The sequence below is a fragment of the Camarhynchus parvulus genome, chromosome 2 (genome assembly GCF_901933205.1).
Source record: "Camarhynchus parvulus chromosome 2, STF_HiC, whole genome shotgun sequence".
NCBI lineage: Eukaryota > Metazoa > Chordata > Aves > Passeriformes > Thraupidae > Camarhynchus > Camarhynchus parvulus.
This window is the reverse complement of record NC_044572.1, coordinates 28,687,875-28,706,876: the sequence shown is the minus strand read 5'-3', so window position 1 is coordinate 28,706,876 and position 19,002 is coordinate 28,687,875. Positions and strand designations below refer to the sequence as shown.

Below are 19,002 nucleotides of genomic sequence, written 5' to 3'. Positions count from 1 at the left end.
TTGCAAAGTACAGCCTTTGCTTTATGGATCATTTGGAAAGTTCAAGAGATTTGCAAAGTTTGAAGATCTAATTGTTTTCTTCATCACAAATTTGATGTCCACTGAAATCTGTAGAATTACTCTAAATTTACATGCTTAATTAGCTTTGTATTTGTGCTTCTTTTAATGACAAGTGCTGGGAAATTGTCAATACTTCAAGCACAATCCTGCTTTTAAGGTCTTGTATGCATTGCTTTCATTTTTCCAGTCACAGAATCATAGAATATTGTGGGTTGGAAGGGATCTTTAAAGGTTCGTTAACTAGTCCAGCCCTCCCTGCAATGAGCAGGAGCATCTTCAATTAGATCAGGTTGCTCAGAGTCCTGTTCAATCATCTAGAAAGAGAAAAAAAAAGTAATGAAACTTTATTATGCTTGATTAAATAACTGGTTTTATGTTTTGCTAGGGTATGAAGGTGAGAATTTGATGAAGATCTTAAAAGACATTGAGAACAGCTCAGAGATTTTACTGGACAGGTGGAAATTCGAAGTAATACCCAATGATAAAGATGAGAAGGGAGACCCAGTGCCTTACAACATCATCAATAACTACTTTTCTATTGGCGTGGTAAGACTTATGTTTATCCTTAAGTGATTTTCTTTCTCTGTTTTGAATAAATATTTGCATCAAATGCCTTCAAATGAAGAACTGTTGGCTAGAGATCATTTATAATGTTGTTTTGCTAGGGAACTGAATACATAGATGACTGACAGCAATTTGCATAAATTTACTTCCTCACATTCAAACCTGAATTATTTTTCAGGACCTTCTACCTTCCCATTTATAAAGAAGATATTTGTGTTGTTCATAATGGTTTATGAGCAGCTATAATACTAAATTTATATTGTCAGTTTGAAGGTCCTATAAAAATATAAAGGAAAAACAAATCACTTAATAAGAACTCTTAAGTAATATTTTCCATTAGCATTTACATAGTCAAAGCTGTTTAAAGGAACTGTTGCGTTCTTTATTTCTTCAGGGTAGTTTTAAATAATAAAACAATAATACAAGAAAGAAAGCCTCTTGTTGGTATCTTCTTGATTCTGCCTTGTAGGGAAGTGAAGTTCACTTCAAATTCACAGTTTGAATGAATTAGAAGGAAAAGGATTTTAAGCAGCTCTTCAAGTCTGAGGAACTGCATCTCTGGTTGTGTTTCTCTGTGGTTTTCTATGTAGTATCTACGCTTCTTCGTATTAGCAGAATTTCTTTATTCATACTTGATTTGTGATTCGTTGTTAATTTCAGATACTATTCTGAAGAGTCATTACTTCATACCCTATTTGGGTTTTTCCTGGGTGATTCTTTCTGCCTACATGCTGAAACCTACACTTGATTGAATTACACTCTCTTTTAATTTTTACTGTTTTTCCAAGGTACTGTGAAAACTAATGGTGACCTACAACATATTGCACATTGCCTCATAGATTCTTGCCAAATAATAAGCACAGTCTCTAATCCAACATGAATGGAACTTGCTGTATGAACTTTGTAATGGTATGGCAGAAATTGTGCTTAATAACAAACAATCTAAATGTATGTATAGAAAGGACAGGAGAGTAAAACTGAATTAAACTGTGCTTGACACGGAACTCTTGATGTTTTAGAGCCATAATTCAGGTTGGAAGGGATTGCAGGAAGTCATTAGTTCTAAACAGGGTCAGCTATGAAAGCAGATCATATTGCTCAGGGCATTATCCATTTAGAATTTAAAAGCCCTCAAGGATGGCACAGCCTCTTTGGGCAACCTGTTGTGGTGCTTGACTGTCCTTATGATGAAAATGGTTTGGGTTTTTTGGGTTTTTTTCCCCTACATCCTGTCTGGATCTCTCATTTCAACATAAATTATCTGTCTCCCATCCTCCTGTCATATGTACCACTGTGAAGAGTCTGTCTTTGTCCTCTTGATGCCTCCTCATAGGTAGTTGCAGTCTGCTATTAGACCTCTCTGGAGCTGCCCTCTTACCTGTTAATCACCTTATCTAGTCAGTCTTTTTTTTTAAATCTCTCCAGCAATCAAGACCATAATATCCCAAGCTAGATACAAGAATGCTGGGGTAGCTAGTGTTCGAAACTTTGCTGAAGTTGAGCATAACATCCCTTGCTTTCTCTTCATCTACAAATCTAGTTGTTTTGTCATAGGTACCAGTCCGAAAGCAATTTACCCCTTGGAAAGAAAATGGTACACTAACTTGATAGGAATGCTGGAGACAGTAGCATGTGTATGTGAAAGGTTTGATTAGTATATTCAAGCCAAACAAGCCCTTTTTTTCCTGTGGCAATCTCAAAGCTCTGATATGTACGTAAGTAGTGTACTATGTCTAAGTACAGAGAAAAAGGTAAGAAACAGAGATGTATGTGTAACCAGCTGTGAATAAATGTGGGTAATGTTCAACGTGATGGAAACACAAAGCACGGAAGGACCATAAAAAGCAGACACCAAGCCATGTGTCAGTTTCAAAGCAGTAGCTAGAAAACATCTAAGAGCAATGTAGAATAAGATAAAGATTTTTCAATTGCTCACATCCATCATTCTGTCAGGATGGCAAGATACCAGAAGAGAAGTTCCATCTGCTTCCTAATAATACTGGAGTCAGTGATATGAGCTAAATATCCAAGAAAAACGTGCATTAAAGTAGTCAAATCATACTTGCTTTAAAAAACAAAGGTACCATCACCCCAAGGAAAACCAAACCAAAAAAATCTTTTCAAGAATATAGTAGGGTAATCTGAAAATAAAAGCTTGCCTTGGAAAGTCACAGTTTTGGGGAGTTGGACAAACATAGCTGGTAGTATTAGAGGACAAATGAGAAGGCATGACAGAGATGGGAAACATCTGGCCAACTGTCCAACAGTGGAAAGTTCACTTACTGATGAGTACTTTAGAGTAAATAAAAGTTGTTTTCCCAATAATCTACCCAACCAGCTTTAATAGTCATACATTCATGCACTAGGTTGATATTATCCCAGTGATCATCAAAGACAGAGTTCAGTAATGTCAGTATTGTTTTGTTATCACAGTCTGTATTCTTGGGCTTGCAATGCATTTCTGCAGTTGCTGCAGTACTGAAATTTCAGTCTTGTTGCTTCATTTTGCCAATTTGCTGGTGCTATAGTCAGAGGGAGTGTGTGTGTGTGTAGACAGAGTATTTCATTGGACATATTATTTGTCACAGTTAACCTTTTCCTATGGATAAAACAGTTTAACTTTCGCTGCTTTCTTCAAGCACACAGCTGTGTAACATTAATGGTGGCTCAACAGATATGTGTGGACAGGTGCTTCAGATAAGCCTATGTTTGTAAAACACCTGGTTTCTTTTACCCTAGCTATTTTTTTGTATCTGTATCTCAAGCCTGTAAAAAAAACCCAAAAAACCGAAAAGCCGACACTTCCCTAATCTAATGCTGTCTTAGAACAGGGAAGTATTTTCACAAAATCAGTAATAATTCTTCAGTTCAAATTTTTTTACCCCCTCCAAAATAGCCTCAAAACAACACCCAAGCAAACAAAATAATCCTCAAACTGAATCGCCATATACTCATGACTGTGCATTACTCAAAGATCAAGAGGAAAAAAGTGGATAATGATACCCTAAAAAGTAAACCCTATCTTTGCAAACGATTTTTCTGAAGTCTGCTCTCAGATTGTGCCTAGATTGAGCCAGTTTCTTCAGTGATGCAGTCATAGTAAAGCATAAATGCACATTGTTAATTATGAAATGGATGGGCCTATATTCTATTCACAATAAATATACTCAGTTGAAGTACACACAAAACAAGGTAAACATGGAAGATGGTGAAATAATCATGTGCTGATTGAGACCCAGGCAGCAGCCATGGAAGATGAGTGAGCAACAGACAATGAGGCAAACTCTCACATAAAACCGAAACAAGAAAGCAACTTGAGAACATTGTTACCTTGAGAAGGACTTCCATGTGTGCTGTTAGGAAACTCCATAATGGCATGGCCAGGAATTTTATATAGTGCTAAGATGTGAAGAAAGAGTTCTTTTAAACTTAGGGATAAGTAGCTTAGTTGTCAAGCAATATTGTGTTGTTGATACTAGTCACTGAAAAGAGAGTGACTGTCAAGGCTGTTTATCTTTTATTGGGAAGTTTGTGAAGAACGTCAAATATGGAGGGAAGCTATATTGCTTATTTTTAGTGCTTCTCAGATGATTGTCTCAAAGTGAGACAAAATAGGTGTTTTGATAATAGAAGAATTGTGTCATTAAATGTTCCATTTTGATTAAACATTAGAAACCTTGGCTTCCGCTAAATGCTTTGTTGAAAGAAGCACGTGGAAGGGGGAAGAAAACATCTTACATACTTAGGGGTAGGAATGTGTGAGAGAGCACAATATCTCTCCTTTCTGTGCTTTCTCTTCCAGGTGGGTATTCAAGAGACATGAAATCATGCAAAATCTATGATGAAGTTCTTTTAAAAAATATCTCATTGCTATTTGATATCTCACAATTAATAATTCTTATTCTTAAAGATAGTTGAGTTTTTCAGAGGCTCCTCCTTGATTAGAGCAAATAGCTGTAGGCCAAAGTAAAGGCATAAACGTAGTCACCTGAGAACCTGGACCCTGGATTTTTATATTTTTATGTAAACTTCTTGAAAATATTAAATAAAAAACAGTTACTGGATTCAGACAATGGCTTATCTCAAAAAAGGTAACAATGTTTAAAATAAACAACTCATCTATTTCCCATTGACTTTCCTGTTAGTTACTAATAGCTCTTTTTATTGTTTTCCATTTTGTGGGTAATAATGCTGAAAGAAATTATGAATAGATGTTAGGATGTGAGTCCTAAAGTAGGTTTTCCAAAAGCAAGCATAATTTTGAATTTACTGTTCTGCCACTGAATTAGCTTAGAGTTTAGACTTTATGGAGCCATAATTAGGTCAACATGAATCAGTACTGAAGATCTTTGACCGTAAACATTTTCTTTCTGTTTTCTTTCTTTTTTTTACCATTTGAATAAATCATAAATTTATCTGATGTTAATAGGAGACAAAATGTTATCAATGCTGTTTAACTATTACTTGAATTTTTATAATTGCATAGGGTGTTGCAGAGCATATACTGCTAAGCCCACTGCAGTTTTGTAGGTAGACTGTTGAAGCATCATAAACTGAACTTGCAAACATCTGCATTGTCTTTTAGTACAAGTTTGTATATAAAGAAATATTACTGAGCTAGACTTTAAGGAAAATTATAGATAAAGTGTGGCACAGTGCAGCCTTCCCTATGTTAAAACAGTGAATACTGTTCTAAAATGAAAGCAGTTCTCACTGGTGTTTGGGTAGTATTCAAGGTATAAGAATAAACCAAATGATATGGTACTTACTGGTATTTACAGAAGACAATTCAAAAGATTATATTAGGAATCATATATCCTTGTGTTCAACTTGAAGTGTTCTGTATGAATGACTGATTAGGTAACTCTCTGATATTCATCTCTACTTTCTTCCTCTTGGGCCAGATTCCATTAAAATTTTTGAACGTTTGTTTTTGACCAAGTTATAGGTATGTTACATATGTAAAGAACATACATATGGTCTCTGTTCACACTGAAGTGATTGCCTAGTGTTCTGGCTAGGAGGACTGCAAGGGTTGCTGCCCTTTGGGAAACCAGCAGTCCCTTAGAGGCTTACATTCTTTGTAGATCCAGAATTGCTTCTCCCTTATCAACACTGATCACCTGAATACATGCTTTAGGGTAAGCCTACTTGGGATCTTTGCTATTGGTGCTCTTTTATCTACATACCCGAAAGATCCGTTGTCAACAGAATCAAGTTCCTTAGGAAGCTTAAAGCTACAGCTGATCTTATTCAGATTATTTCATTTGCACGAGGTATTTAGGATATGGAAAACATCTTATCTGTCTACTTACTGACACAGGATTTAAGTAAGAATCTTCCAGCTTCCCTTCAGCTGAAATTTTGACTACGTGTGTGAACACATACACAAGAACATATTGGAGGAAAAATTGCTCTAGGACAGCAATTAAGACAGCAACCTGAAAGAGAACTGGGATATCCAGATTCCTGTTCCATCTGTTGTTTTTGTCCATTTGATTAACTTGTACATGGAAATTGAGAAACTTACATTACTCTCTTCTAAAATCAGTAGGTAAAATGTTTTATGGCTAAAACAGAACTTAGGGAAGTAGAACACCTCAGTCTTTCATTCAGTCTTTACAACATGTGGTAATTGATTTCATTGCAATATGGTGATATTCTCACTTGGATGATCTACAGCAAAAATATTTTTTGAAAGTGTTTTAAGTTAAGGCAGTGAAGATAGTTGAATGTGCCTGGAAATGTTCTGTAAGTTCTTTGAGAAACAAGGCATTATTATATGCTGGATGAATAAAAAAAGAGCAATTATCACATAGAGGGGAAATTTCATTAATACTAGTAAGTAATACTACAATCAAGATGTGTTCTCTGAAGAATTATTATCATAAAGTAGTAAAGGTCTATGACAAAGACAAGTGGACTTTTATGACATCTAGTATGTTACTACCCAAATGCACTATCAAATAGATATTTGGGGGCTCGTGATTTAATATTCTTCAACCTTAACCAGTCACTAAGAGCCTCTAATTCTGCCAGTAGGGAAAAATATGACTTCTTAATTCTCATAATCATAAATTTGAGCTTGTTATGAGTCTGCCTCCCCATCACTATAGTCAAACTCATCAACCTACACTTCCATTATACCTTCTTCTTTTTTTTTTTTTTGCAAGAAAGGACATTCATTAGCATCAGCAGAAACTCAGAAACTTTGACTACCAGAATTTTAAGTCTCAAATATCAGAGTCTTAGTTACCTTTAACTGACTATGGGATCACATAATCTTTTTTCTTTAATGTTATTTTATTATCTGTGTTATTTTAAAGTATGTTTATTACTACCAAAAAAAAAGTGTTTATTATTGTATATAATATTTACTGCTGTGAATGAATTGAAGTTTTATGCTGGCCCCATATTTTGAAATCTTAAGGCCTCATAGCATTTTGCTATTCATAATGGTAAATAGGAATATTTTTTCTGCATAGGAAAATATCCTAAGGACATTTGCTGATTCAATGCAGAATTTAAGAGCATGCACATCTTAACACTGATGCAATGTGACATTTAAGTATGTGTTTAAACTTTCCTGATCTAATGAAGCAGTTAAATACTTGGGTAATTTTTTAAGCATTTTTTGCATTTTCACTAATATGACTGGACAAATGCATATGTTGAATTCTGGGCATTTGGTGAAAACTGATTAATTATTCAAGTGGGATTTTTAGGTATACATAACTAAAAATGATGTTTAGTGGTTTGCTGAACTAATATGAACATAAACACATGCCTAAGTGATTTTGTGAATCCTAATCATCACTTTGAATGTGCTAATGGAATGCTGTGATATATTGCATTATTTCTGTGCCAAGGAGGGAAAGAACACTTGGTAGTAAACAGTATTACTGCTTTGTAATCCAAACCACTTTTTTTCCTGCAAAAAGGGTTAAGAAAATGAACAATTCATGCATGTGTGAATTCAAATGTAATATTACAAGATCCATATTGATACTGGGCTTCTCATAGTCTCAGTCACATAGCCAAATCTATAAAAATGCTTGCTGTATCTGTGGGGAGAACTCTGCTCTTATTCAGAAGGAGCATATTCAGAACACTTTAATCCCAGATTTAAAATACTGTTATATTGGAATCATTGATAGTTCAGTCTATTATCTTGTTTAATTTCCTCACATTGCTAATTTTTACAAATTATTTATTCTTACAGGTTTTGTTACTTACATGTTTGAATCTTCTTTACTCTTTTCAGCTTTATTGCTGAAATATTGAAATTCTTCTGCAGAAATTTTTGGATATAATATATGGCAAATATGATGATGCAGGGTTTTTTGTTGCAGGTGGTTGCATATGGCAGGAAGCCTATACTGCATGCCATGGAAAGCTGGATCTGTAGAATAATTCAAAAATAAGAAGCTATAGGAGGCTCTTTGCAGGTTTCCTCTCACTAATGTGCTGCAGTATTTCCCTGGACATGGAGAATGCGAATTCCATAACTTGAGATACACTTAGTACAAAGTTTATCTTAGTCTTAAGTCTTACTGCAACATTGCTGGTAGTGTTCCTTGTTCGGTAGTTTCTTTCTGCCAGGGTGGATTTATTTTACCTTCTAAATCCCTGCCATCATATTATTCTACCATTCATAATGTGCATTGGGGCACCCTGGCTGAGAGTTGTACTGCACTGCACGGGGTATGGGAGGTACTGCTGTGCAGAGAACTAAAGTTTTGTAGCTTACTCTACTGTGTTATGAGTCTTACTACTACAAAAGAAGAATGATTGCCTGAGGTACCATTTCTTTTATTTCTTATCAGTGTAAAGAAATTAAAATAATTGAAATTGTTCTTCCTATTTGGTTGGTCGTTTATTTATTTTTATTTTAATGCTAAAGTGTAATTTTATGCCAGCATATGCTGTAACTTTCTGAAAATACTTACATATATCAAATAAGTTTATTTAGACTTCTGTGTATGATTTCCCTTACAGTGCAGTAAGAATACCTAGGTTTGTGCTGAATTCACTGTGGATTTTGTCAGGTTCAGTGAAAATACAGTTCTGTGGGCTATATTTAAAGTAGCAAGTAATTTTGCTCAGTAGGAGTGTAGCAATTGATGCTGAGTCCCTTCTGTCTGCAAAACATGTAGTTTGGGAATCTTAATTCAAATTGGATATAGTCTGTTCCCCTGCTATGAACTGTCCTAAACATGCTTGTCCTAAAGTGACCTAAATGACTGGTCATTGGTTGAGCTGCTGTGTCCTCATAATATGGAAGGAGCATAGTGGCCTCACTAAATATGTTATCTTTCAAAGATATCTGGCTGACATGCACCAGTCTTTGCTTCAGAGAGAATCACAGGAAGTAGCAATAGTTTACTAATACATGTAATTTCTTCTGTACAGTTTCCCAGTGAACCTGGAGAAGTCAAATAGGTATACAGTGTGTCTAACTTTGTCTTATCCTCCCCTTCTAGTTTCCCACATAGATTGTTTTTTCTTCTATCATTTTAGGTATTTGAGATTCATTTAACTTTTCATTATGTGGTGAGAACTAGGCTGAAAACTTTGAACTAAGAAAGGCTCTCTTGTTTTAGATTTATGAATATCTCATGCCCTTGCTAGTACTTACTGCCTATTCCTGTCAGAAAATTATTCTTCTAGCATGGAATCAAAGACCCAGAAAGTGACTTGTTTCCTTAGTCAGTAAAACCTTTGAGAAAAATCATAGGGAGAGTCTTTGGCAGTTGCCTATATTCTTCTCTTTAATATATATGGGATTTGTAAAATAGAACAATTTCTAGAATTGAGATGTTAAATTTCATCTGTCAAATTTGTGAAAGCTAGTTATTAAATAAAATGCAATGAGGCATTTTAACCTTACTAAGGAGATACTACAAGAGGTATTTTTTGGGAAGAAATGCAGTAAAATGAAACTTGCAGTCCTCTGGTGTTCTGTCGTTGCATACCCTAGCTAGTGGAGATTTTGAGTCTCGTTCACGGATTTTGCTGGAGTTTTTTTGTTGCTTTTTTGTTTTAGGAGTGTGATGCATTTGTTTTCGTAAAGGAAGGGTCTACAGAGCAGTCTCATCAACAGCTGTGGTTACAAGTGACAGTTATAAATGAGAGTATATACCTAAAGACATAATTAATCTGCAGTGAGCTTGGAACAGCTCCTTAGCTAAATGCAACTAAATCAGCTACACAGTGTGTAATTAACTTATAACTGTATTAGTGCTACTACAATATTATTCATTATATATGTAAGTTATTATTTTCTCCATATGAAATTTGTAATATACTAAGTAATGATTAAGAGTTCATTATAGTATTTTGTTCATATTATCATAATGTAATTGTGATGTATGTTCATCTTATTAATGCTGTTATTCCTACTTGTTCTTAAAAGAAATGTCAAGGAAAATGTCAGGAAAATATGATGTGGGATTTTTTTCACACACACTAAGAAGCATCTATATTCAAATGACATTGAAATTTTAGTTCTTGTCTAGATTTTGTAATTCTGCTTGTTAGTGATGACAGGAGTGTATCAAGGAAAGGTAGAAGCCAACAAGACTTAATGTTGAAGTCAGAAGTAAGGTGAATAAACTTTAAAGTTGGTCCTAAGACTAATTCAGAGCTTAAAGTACGAAGAAGAACTGAGGAAATGGCTTGAATGAAAAAGGCAAAGATTTTTAAGACATGTGATGCTAGCTGATGGAATTAAGTTGAATCTGGGAAAGGTTTATGAGATATGCAATCTGTACAGAACATAAGGTGGGCTGTGTGTACCCTGATACCTTCACCTGGCTAAGATGCAAGACATATGTCTCTGTGTACACATGTAGAACTATGTGAAAAATAGCTCAGATTTAAATTGTAATCATTCTGTTTTCATGTGAGAGTTAATCCTGATAGATGTAAACAAGTTTATGTAAATTAGTTGCTTTACCAACTTCTCCCTGACAACATCATTTACCTTTTTGCCATACCATTAAAGATCCTGTCTCAGAACTTTACTTTCACAGGTCTGCCAGATCCCTACAGAGTCTTTTCAGACTGTGTGTGTGTAGCTGAGAGGGACCAAAGAAATCATAATCATGGTGACTCAAGTGGCCATTGAGGACGTGAAGTACTGTTATTTCTGAGAACACAGTATAAAACCCAATCTATTACAGGTAACCAAGAGGAAGATCCAATTTATAAGCATTTTAGATCAAGTTAAATTTATAGGTATTTAATTATATACATTTAAGAAATAAATTCTTAATTAATTGCTTAGAATTACTTATTGATTAGGAAATTAGGAGTGTGATTGGCCATTGGAAGTTTATTCCCTCTGTCTCATAATTCTGATTGTCTTAGTTTAAAAGAACAGTCCACCTGTTGATTACATGCAAAATTGCTGTTAGCACTAGGAAATCCATCAGAGATACTGATCCTTTGGGTGCATAATGAATAGGATACGTTGCTATTTGGTGTGTTTTATGTAGTCATAACTGCTGTGTTCTTGGTGCTATGAGTTAGAAAGATCAGTAAGAAAGGCATTTTGGACACAGACAGAGGGATAAAGAGAACAAATCAACTACAGAAATCTTTGATTTACCGTGGGCACTTCTATAGATTTAAAGGAGGAATTTGATGTGTGAATTGGATGTTAAATAGGCACAGGGAATTGTTACTTTGTCATCCACCATACAATCGTATGTATAGTATATAACTGCAGTCAGTCTTGAGGCCAGATAGAGATTCTTTTTTAAGATACTCAACAAATGCAGTTTAGGAAGCAGTTTATGGTTTGAGGAGACTTGCATATATACATATGTATATGAGAAGATCTCATGCCCCAAAATATGTTAAAATAGCAATAGCGTATCATAAATTTAAATTATATGCACTATTGAATTTATGATATAGGTTATCCAGGGAGGAAATATATGAAAACCTCAGAGACCTAGAGTTGTTTGTCATTTAGCATTATTTACATATCTAGTGAGTTGGTAGCTTAATTGATATTCCTGTGATACAAAAATATTCTTTATATCTCCAGATCTGCGTGTTTTCTGCATTTTGATGGCAAAATCCCAAAAGAAACATGATTTAACTAAACTGAAAGTGGGTGGATTTAGCCAAGAAACACTTAGTCTTGTGTTACCATCTGAACCAGGTGGAACTAGAAGCAAATTGCTGAACATAAATTATTCCATGTCCTTACTGGAACAATTTGTACTAAAGAGCCTCTACAGACACAGCACAAAAGGAACTCTCTATTCGCTATTTGTGATTTTACAGTTTCTTCACTTAAACTGGAACTCTGAGGGTCTAACATAGCATATTCTTTATTTCGGTGATGATCCCAAGACTAAAGCTTATAAAATGCCAAAAAATGGGTCAAAATTGTTGCTCTTATGCTGTCATTTTAAGTTACTGGTGATGTCACCAAGGCTGGATGGACTGATGTGGCACTCAGGAGCAAGAGCTTTCCAGAGCATCCTGCCAAGCAGTCTCACCAGGCGATGATTCCTACCCAGGTCCCTGGAGGCACATGGACACCACAGTGTGCCGTGGTACAGCGTGCACCCCCTTGCAACTGCACCTTGCTTCAGCACCACCATCCCACATGCACACTCTCCAATAACTGTGTCTACGAGGCAGAGCACTTTTCCAGGGCAACTTGTGGTCCCATCCTGTTAATGAGGTTTCCGTGTGGAGGGCTGTCCTTGCCATTACATTTAGTACTCCTGCAGTGGAAAGACTGTTCATGCAGCCATTGCAGCCCCTACACCAACAAAGGAAGGGCTCCTCAGCTGCTGAATCGTCTTGGGTATGCACATATGCTCTCCTCACTATTCTGCCCTGGCTTTTCATGTTTCCCTTTTCACTGTGTTCTGTAACTCATGATGTTACATTTTATACCTCATGTTGCACTAGGGTAGGTTTAGATCGGATATTAGAAAAAATTTCTTCACTGTGTTAAGTGAGGTAGAGGCAAGCATTGGAACAGGCTGCCCAGGGAAGTGGTGGAATCACCATGCCTGGAAGTGGTAAAAAATGTGTGGTTGTGACACTTTTAGGGATGTGATTTAGGAATGAATATGGCAGTGGATTGGACTTTATGATCTTAGACATCTTTTCCCTCTTAGATGATTCTGTGGTATGAAAGAAGCATCAAAATTGGCACCAGTCACTTCAGAGCTGCTCATGGTATTAGCCATTCACAGTTTCTGTCTAGAGCTGTTATCTTAAAAATTCTTTGCCCTGTTTATCCCATATTTTAAAAAATAATTAATCTGTATTGCATGATATTACGTTGCTTCTTTCTTAGAAATATTCTTGTATTCAAACAGATCTGGTAATCCAGAATGTTAAAGAAAATAAATGGGACAAGTCTTGGTATTATCTGGAGAAGCAGATTGTAAACTGGGATTTTCTGAACTTTTATGCAGCTAGTACTTAGGAATAGCAAGATGCACAAATTATATGGATCCAGCCCTGCCAATCTTGGCCAAATGGAGAAAAAACCCCAAACTATGTAAAGCACATAGTCTGGGAATCCAATTCTCATGCATAGAGGGCTTGTCCAAATTACTGCAGCATTTTGATTCCCATAAAGAGTGGCAGGGAAAAGATCTGCTGCCTTGCATTTGTAAAATCCCATAGTTGGTGAGTAAAAGAATTTCTCTTGCCATTCTTCCCCTTTGAGGAAACTCCATGTCAAAGGGGGTGATGTCAGCTCTTCACTGATGTGTCTCCTTGTTTGAAAATATTGTCTGTAACCCAACACACAAAACTGATTTATCACCTACCTGAAATATCCAACCATATTGCCTTCTGTTAGGATTACAAGGAAGGAAGTGTGCTTACTTTTGAAACAGCAGTGGCTGAAGAATCTTAAAGGAGGGGAATATAAGCATTGTCATAAGCATTAATGCTGAAGTAGAAGTTGGGTAATAATGAAAATGCCTTTTCAGTCTGGGTTTTTACTTGTCTCTCTTGATTTCAGTGGTAGTTTTGGTATGGTGATGATATTTATTCTGTTCTGCACTGATTATGTTGTGAAACAGAGAGGAATAAAAGGCGCCAGTGTCTAGAAAAAAAATGCTGCGTTAAGCCAAAAAGAATCACTATGGCAGGAGGGTTCTGTGATAGTTTTTCAGGAAGGTAAGTATCAGTTTAAATACTGACTGTTTTCTGCTTTCTTAGCAAAATAACTCTGAAAAAAATACGAATTAAAAAAATTAAAATGGGAGTCTAATAAGAAAAAAGTAATTTTCTATGATCATTTTTGAACTTATTAATAAGCACAGCCTTAGTTAAATGACATTTCCCTTCTTAGGAGTGTTATTGACATTTTGATATGAGACAGAGAGACCTTTAATGAGATCTCAATCAAAGGTAATATTTATATAATGATACATGAATTCATAAATGCTAGTCAAATAAAAATGCTGTAGCCCATTTTGGCCTTCACCTTATGAAAATCTGTACAGGTCATAAGATGAAAAAGCTCAGTGAATGACGACTAATACTCTCACCTGATTGTCTAATTATTTCTGACTAATTGTGTGAGTTAATGTTTGAAGCTTAATCTTGCAATATAACTTAATTCATCACCCAGAGAAAATGCATGGGAAAAGACTGAAATTTTCTCCCTTGCTCAACATATGATCTCCTTAACACTTGAGTTTATGGTGATTTCTATTCTCATGTGAAAAAGGTAGCATTTATGTAAACTGTACGTTAGCTGCCAAAGAAATGTGCAGACAAGTAGACAGATCCTTAAAATTCCTGTTTCATACCTTTGTTTTTTCGATTGTTTTACTAGCCAAAATCCCAGTCTACTACATTTTGTTGTAGCTTCAGAGGGTAAAAGCCTATGAAAAAAATTAAGTTTCCCAAGGTCCATCCAAATTGACCTTGAACACTTCCAGGGATAGGGTGTTCATGGGGCATCCCATAACTTTTGTTGCATGTTTTAAATTTATACTATAAAGCACAGATAAAATAGTAATGCTATTCTTGTACTTTTGTGTACTTTTGTTTGTCTTCAAGTAATCTGTTCTGTGGAGTGTCCATTACATGGGTAAGGATACAGATTGTACTGCCTGAGTGTGAACTCAGAATCAGAGCAGCCTTCTTCATGTGGTACTGTTCTGTGTGCACATACCAGTTTGGATCAGAGGTAGCTTGGGATGCTCACTTACAGCAGCAGACTTTTTTCCTTTGTTGCAACTTTTTTTTTCCTGCGTTTGTAGATTAACTGACATAATGCTTAATATGATTCTTTCTTAAGTTATGCCAAGTCCAGATATTTGAAAGTGCCTTATAATTATAAATTTTGACCTTAAGCTTAAATTACCTTGTTACATAATGTACACCTATATAATCCTTCTACTCTCACAGTGTCTTCACAACCTGAAGAAAATAAATTCCTTAAATAATTTCTTGATGAGTAAAGAAGGAATATTATACTTGGGATTTCTAATTTTCTAGGTTATAAAGGTTTTGGAGGTGAAATGAAGAGATAGTAAATGAGTTGTGGTTGTATTTTTAAAATACTGTTTTCAGCCATATTGTTGCTTAGTCTAGATTTATCTGTTTGAGATGCACTACCCCTGTCTCAAGAGAAAATTTTTATTTTCAGGAATTCTGAAAAGCTCTGGGTCACTTCTGTCAAGTCAGATTTATCTAATTTTAATATTTAATTCTAAAAATTTCTAATTTCATTATACTGCTGCCAAATTATTTTCGTGTTGTTGTGCATTATCGTTTTTTGTTTTCTTAGGGTTTGTGTTCCTTTTTTTGTTTGTTTTAGGGGTCTTTTGTGGTTTGTATTTTTGGTTTGGTTTTATGTTCTTTTTTTTGGTTGATTTGTTTTGGGTTTTTTCTTTTATTTTTCCAGAATTTCAAGGGAATATTACATGAACAGCAAATAATCATGAGGGTCAATATTTATGAATTTTCAGATCAGATATAAAATGAAGCTTGCAATGTAAAGCAGCACTTAATCTTTGTGTGCACATTAGATATCAGATTTGCTAATATGGCACCAACATGTTTTTATGCAAACAAAACGTTAGAAAGTCATGGGGCTAATGAAATTGGGTTCTTGTACCTTTTTGTTGCCACATTATACCTACATTTCATAACAAATTGTCAAAATTTTAAGTAACTACCTCACCTCATTTCATTTTGTAACCCCAGAAGTAGGTACACTTGTTATTACTTGATTTGCAACTACATTCATGTTACTAGTTATCCCTTAAAAAAGGCTCTCATGAATAATGAAAATAAATCCCCTTTCTACTCCCATAGCAAGAGGTTTTAAGTGCTACCACCTGGCATCTTAGCAAAAGATCATAATAACCATGTTTTCTTACAATAGTTCATTGAGAGGGTACATGGCAAGAATTAACAAATTTCCACTTTTAGAGCCAAATAAGAAGCTGAGTCTACTCAGGCAAAAATCAATAGCAGCTTTGCCAGACCAAGACATAGGTGGCTGTTCTTACCACTATGGTTTATAAAATCTTTATTTTATCTTAACTATTTCTGTTCTTATTTGTTCTCTAGTAAGTTTAAAGTCAAACTGCTCTTCTTTCCCCAATGTGTGTTTGGCCTTCTTTTCTACTTCCTCCATCTATCTGTTTACTCATATCTTCATTTGTATTCACCCCATCACTCTTTTTTTCCTCTTTAAGGCTGACTCATTTATCCTGTAATGCCCATTTATTACAACCTCATCTTCACCACTCTCTTTTTAACTCTGTTACTTATCTCTGTGATAGGAATTGTTCCTCCTTAACAAAATCAGTTTCTAATTCCATTTAGCTAAGTAGGTTCAACTGCTTTGTGTGGACGTTGAAGCAGTTTAAAAGTGGCTAAAACAGTTTTCGCATAACCCAATTAAGCTAAATCAATTTTGACCACTCTTTAAGCACTTTAAAAGCAACCACACAAATGGGTGCATCAATTCTGTCTAAATTAATTTAGACAAATCAGCAGATTTCGCGTCTGTAATCCCTTAGTATCTCTTTTCAAATTCTTTCTCACCAGATCACAGAGTCCCACACATTTTCTTTTTGATCCAGTACTCTTAATTTTCAGACCTGGCTGATTCTGGAATACCTCTGAAAATTGTTTCAGATTATCAGACTGCAAAATACAAAATTTTAGAACTGAAATAATGGTTTCAGACAAACTCTGTTTCATTGCACAACACTGTGATTAACTTAATACTAGGGTACAGAATACATTATTGGAGATCAAGTTCACTATCATTGATTAGTGTACATTTCAGCCTATCAGAAAGGTTAGCAGGGCTTCTCAGATAACAAATATTGTAAATAGCAAGGGCAAATTTCAGGAATAAATTATTTTACAAGCATGTTATCTGGATCAACCTCAGTCTTTCTTCTCATTTCTAGGTGATAATAGCTAATCTTGTTAACCAGTCCTAGGGGGTTTTTTTAACCTTTTCAGATAGCTAGCTATGAAGCACAGGACTTACAGGCAGAAGATTGCATACCAAAGAGCAGCAACACAGAAGCACTAATTTTCAATAAAATTAGTTTAGTAATCATTTAAATATTAGTTCTTGCTAGAAGGACAAATATGATCCTTGAATTTCTTCTGAGGGGAAGACTGAGTAAACAGAACATGCCTTGGATGCAGTCTTGATAAATTTGTGCAGCTGTGACATCCATATTTCAAAAAGGCTGTTGAAAGATTCAAGGAATTTCAGAAAAGTGTGACAAGAGTGGTTCAGAAGGTTTAAGAGCTTTATTGCAAAAGACAGTGAAGAGACAACTTGATCAGTCTAAATGTACCTTAATGGGAAAAAAATACATGGTAGTCAGCAATCTGTTAAGATAGTGAAGTTCCTCAAGATATAAGCTGAAACTAGACAAACCAAGGTTGGACATGAGCCACTGAGACTTAGAACTGAAGGAAATTAGTCAGGGACATAATAATCTGCTTGCTTTCATCACTTGAATTTTCAGTTCAGGATGGTACCAGTTCTGGGAAAAAAATGATAGCTCAGGAAGACGCAGTGTTTAAGAATGGCAATGTTCAATGTTATTTCCTATTTAGACAGGAATCATAATAAACTCTATATATGCAGGGAATCCTTGGTCAGTGGGACCTTTCCCAAGTAACTATACCAGGAATTCCAGTTCCAAAGGAAAGAAGTAAGGGAAGCAGCAGCACACAGGGAGGCTGTTGCTGGGGTTACTGGAGCTAGCCCTTCCCATTCCAGCTTGCCAGAGCGCCTCTTGACTTCTCGCTTCCTTTTCCTGTCCACAGTCGTTTGCTGCTCTAATGTACTTAATGGTATAGTGCTGCACATGTATAGCAAAAGAAATTTCAACAGAGTAAATACAGAAATGAAAATAAGCATGATTTTTTGAAAGCAGCAGAGTAGCAAAGTAATGCAAAGAGCATAATAATAAAATTTAAGGGTATCAGACGATAGTGTCTCAATGACCACAGTACTTATTAAGTACCTTTTATTTGATATGTAATACTGTGGACTTCTTATCTGCCTGTTATCCTGAGGAAGAATATTTTATGTAAAGGAAAATGTGTGGAAAAGTAGTGGGCAAATTTCCCATTTCTTGCAAAACTAAAATATATAGCAGTTTGATGTTTAACAAGCTGGCCTGCTTGATTTGAACCATATTACATATTTCTTCATAGAATGGTTCATAATGTTCCCAAAGTATTGTCAACGCAAATACTTCACTAAAAAACATTCCGTTCTTTAAATGTCTTCCTTCATCACATCATTTCAGTCAATCTCCTCAGCCTTTACTCCCTCTTCTGTTTAAAATCTCCAAAAGTGATTGCAGTTGATATGTGCCATATGAGGCTTCACTGAAGCTATTTAAAGGCTACTGAATTTAAAAGACCTGGTTGATTCATATGACAGTTTAGAAGTGGGGTTAATGGCAAGAATAATTTTGTCGTTCACAGAAAAAAATAATTGAAAATGGTGCAGAAAAAGAGCATGTACATATGTGAAATACAGCTGAAAAGCAGCAGAGAATAATTATAAGGTCTTCCTCACCCTTGGCTCATTGCTTAAACTGTGTGGATCTGTATCAGTTTGTGTACCATTCCTTTTTAACTATATTTGAAGTTAAACAGCATGTATGGTGTCTTTTTTCTGTCAAAAAGAGTGACAACTTCTATAATTCCCTTGTTTCACAGAGTATAAATATTCCAATGAGTGTTTTCATGGCTGCAGTCATTGAGTTTTAACATGTATATTTATTGGTTGCTTGTTCTGATAATTTATGGTCAGCTGCCAAGAACAACTAAGCCTTGCCGTTAAAGATGTTTTTTCAAGTTAGACTAAAAAAATAAGGT

General features: G+C 35.3%; 1 protein-coding gene across 5 annotated transcripts in view; it reads left to right on the top strand.

Annotated features, from left to right (window-relative positions):
* DGKB (diacylglycerol kinase beta) overlaps window positions 1–19,002 on the top strand; it is a 389,721-nt gene that overhangs the window by 199,473 nt on the left and 171,246 nt on the right. For all 5 annotated transcript variants that reach the window (XM_030944039.1, XM_030944040.1, XM_030944041.1 and 2 more), the window contains one exon: window positions 446–606. In XM_030944039.1, coding sequence (XP_030799899.1) covers window positions 446–606 — 161 coding nt within the window. The remainder of the gene's footprint in view (window positions 1–445; window positions 607–19,002) is intronic.